Below are 2,474 nucleotides of genomic sequence, written 5' to 3'. Positions count from 1 at the left end.
ATATAATATAATATAATATAATATAATATAATATAATATAATATAATTAAAGTTCACTTGTGATTCTCCCAGTTCCCAATGAAACCTGGACTTAGTGTTCTACAATATTAGTTTAGTAAATGAATAAATGAACGAATAAATGAATACACGAATAATAAACCAAGCACCTCACTGTCATGTTATTTTGTTGGCTACCACACGATCAAGTTAGTACATTTCTTTTTTATTCGCTCACTCACTCTTTAACTCAGTTTTAACTGAAAACCTTCCATGTGTTCAGCATGCTGCTGAGCAGTCAAAAGGAATAGCCCCTGTTCTCTAGAAGTTAAGAGCCCAGCAAGAAAAAGTCAACATAAGCAGCTCTAGGGCTCTATGTGCACAAACACACAAGTTGATGCATGTTAATATGTTAGACATACTGAGTTAGACACACCCATTTAGTTGAAAAATAAACACTAAGCTGATGTTAACATGAAGCACCAATGCCACTGATAAGCAGGGATTAAGAGCATTTGAAGGCAACTCCCATTATCTCTTATTTGGCTGCCACAAGTTTGAGGGGCGTGTCACACAGAGCAGTCTAGAAGGGGATGGAGTTGTGGGATGACTGACCCATAGAAAACAGGTGGGGCTGTGGGCAGGAGATAATTCCGAGTTCCACAAGTGTGGCCTCAGAGAAAACTTGCTCTGGGTTACCTAGGTTAAGGTGTTCTTGAGAAACTTGTCCACAAAGTAGAGGAAATAGGTAATAATATGAGAGGAAACCAAAGAAATGAGGTAGCCTGAGGCCACCATAATAAAAAAAATTTTAATTTTGCTTAAATCTTTGACCCACCTTTAGCATATTCTTGGATGCTCTTAGAGGTATTCACTCCATTGAAGGAGGATATTGTACTTTTTTAACATTAACATTGAGTCAGGTTCTTTCTCTTAACCCAACAATGAGAGGGGAAAAGCCCCTTTTCTGAATGAACATATAGCAAACTGGAATATACATACTCATCCTTGTCCACCTTTTCTCGGAGCTTCTTTAGTTGTTTATTTTGGCCAAACTTCAAGTTTTGAATTATGTTCTCAAAGTATTCATCTTCCTTGTAGTTCAACTATATTACATAAAAGGTTTTGGGAAAAATAGTCAAAATTTCTGCTAAAAAAACATAGGGAACATTTTCTTAAATCGTATCAGTTAATAAAGTTAACGGAGAGCATTAAAACTTACCAAAGAAGGATTTAATTCCATTTAGCCTAGTTCTATATAATAGGTCACTGTCGCTCTAACTAAATCGCTACTTTAGTCTATTCTTCTGTAACTAATCAAATGAACCGAGTGTCAGACAAGCTTTCCTATATTGATAGTAACCCTTACATGACAGATAAGAGCACATTCCATTTTAGCACCTACAATGTACCAGGCACTGTTCTCAGCACTTTATATATTACATGTTTTTAATCCTTATAATAATCTTATGAAGATGGGTTGTTATTGCCATTTTAAAGCTGAGGAAACCAAGGCAATTAAGTCACTTGCCCAAGTTAGTGAATGGTGGAGCTGGGATTTGAACCCAAGAAGTTCCCTGTGGGTCTATGTTCTTAGCCATCAGACTCCTGCCACAAAGGCCCCCAGGACTCAGATGCTGCAGCCAGCTCATTTACAAGAAATAGTCAAGCTTTTCTATAAATGTAAAGAGAGAAGAGGACACTGTGGCTTGCAAACTCCCATGTTAGACCGGTAATCAATGGATTAGGAATCACTGACATCCCCACTCCTGGGCAAGGATCACCTCGTTGTCACCAGGGTCTCAAGGAGTTGCAGGGACCAAGATTAGCAACAGGATCCTCAGCTGGGTCTTAAATCAATAGTGTAGTGACTTGAATCAATTCCGTTCTCTTTTCATTGTTACATTACCAGAGGGGAATAAAACTGATTCTGGTTTTCAAATGGTAGGTTTTTGTTTTATTTTTTTTTTTGAATACAGAGGCATAACCTGGTTTTTATCCAGTGGAGGAATAATAGGAAAGCGAAGGGGAACTGAAGACGTGACTTTCCAGGCCTGGACCAGAGGAGATAAGGAGCCTGAGTGCGGCCTGTTGCTCATCACTTTGATGTCTACCCCTTGATGCTCTTTAAAGGACACCAGATTTTTCCAGTACTGTTCAATGGAATATATGGAGACCAAGATCACAAAAACCAAATATGAACCAGGCCAATGAAACAAAAGGCTAAAACTAAAACACAAGTTCTGGCTTCGGTGGAAAAGGCTTTTATATAACAAGACCTTTGGCCTTAGGCTACTTCACATCATTTCGGGCACCCCACAGCTGCAAATGACATCATCACCAGCCCCAGGTATCATTAGCACAGTCTGTATAGAGACTTACCTCGAGGTATTCATTATTCAGTTTGTTGTCATTTGAAATAATGTCATCAGGATAGCCAATTCTTTCTTTAATTGCTAAGGCCTATGAAAATTAAA

At 38.4% G+C, this 2,474-nt stretch overlaps 1 protein-coding gene across 5 annotated transcripts in view; it reads right to left on the bottom strand.

Annotated features, from left to right (window-relative positions):
• MME (membrane metalloendopeptidase) overlaps nucleotides 1-2,474 on the bottom strand; it is a 102,491-nt gene that overhangs the window by 37,473 nt on the left and 62,544 nt on the right. For all 5 annotated transcript variants that reach the window (XM_040480542.1, XM_040480544.1, XM_040480543.1 and 2 more), the window contains exons 15-16: nucleotides 2,380-2,460; nucleotides 1,000-1,103 (exon numbers count right to left, since the gene is read on the bottom strand). In XM_040480542.1, coding sequence (XP_040336476.1) covers nucleotides 1,000-1,103; nucleotides 2,380-2,460 — 185 coding nt within the window. The remainder of the gene's footprint in view (nucleotides 1-999; nucleotides 1,104-2,379; nucleotides 2,461-2,474) is intronic.

This window comes from Herpailurus yagouaroundi, unplaced genomic scaffold, assembly GCF_014898765.1.
Source record: "Herpailurus yagouaroundi ecotype Mexico unplaced genomic scaffold, PumYag 159, whole genome shotgun sequence".
Classification (NCBI taxonomy): domain Eukaryota; kingdom Metazoa; phylum Chordata; class Mammalia; order Carnivora; family Felidae; genus Herpailurus; species Herpailurus yagouaroundi.
This window is presented reverse-complemented; position numbering and strand designations above follow the sequence as displayed.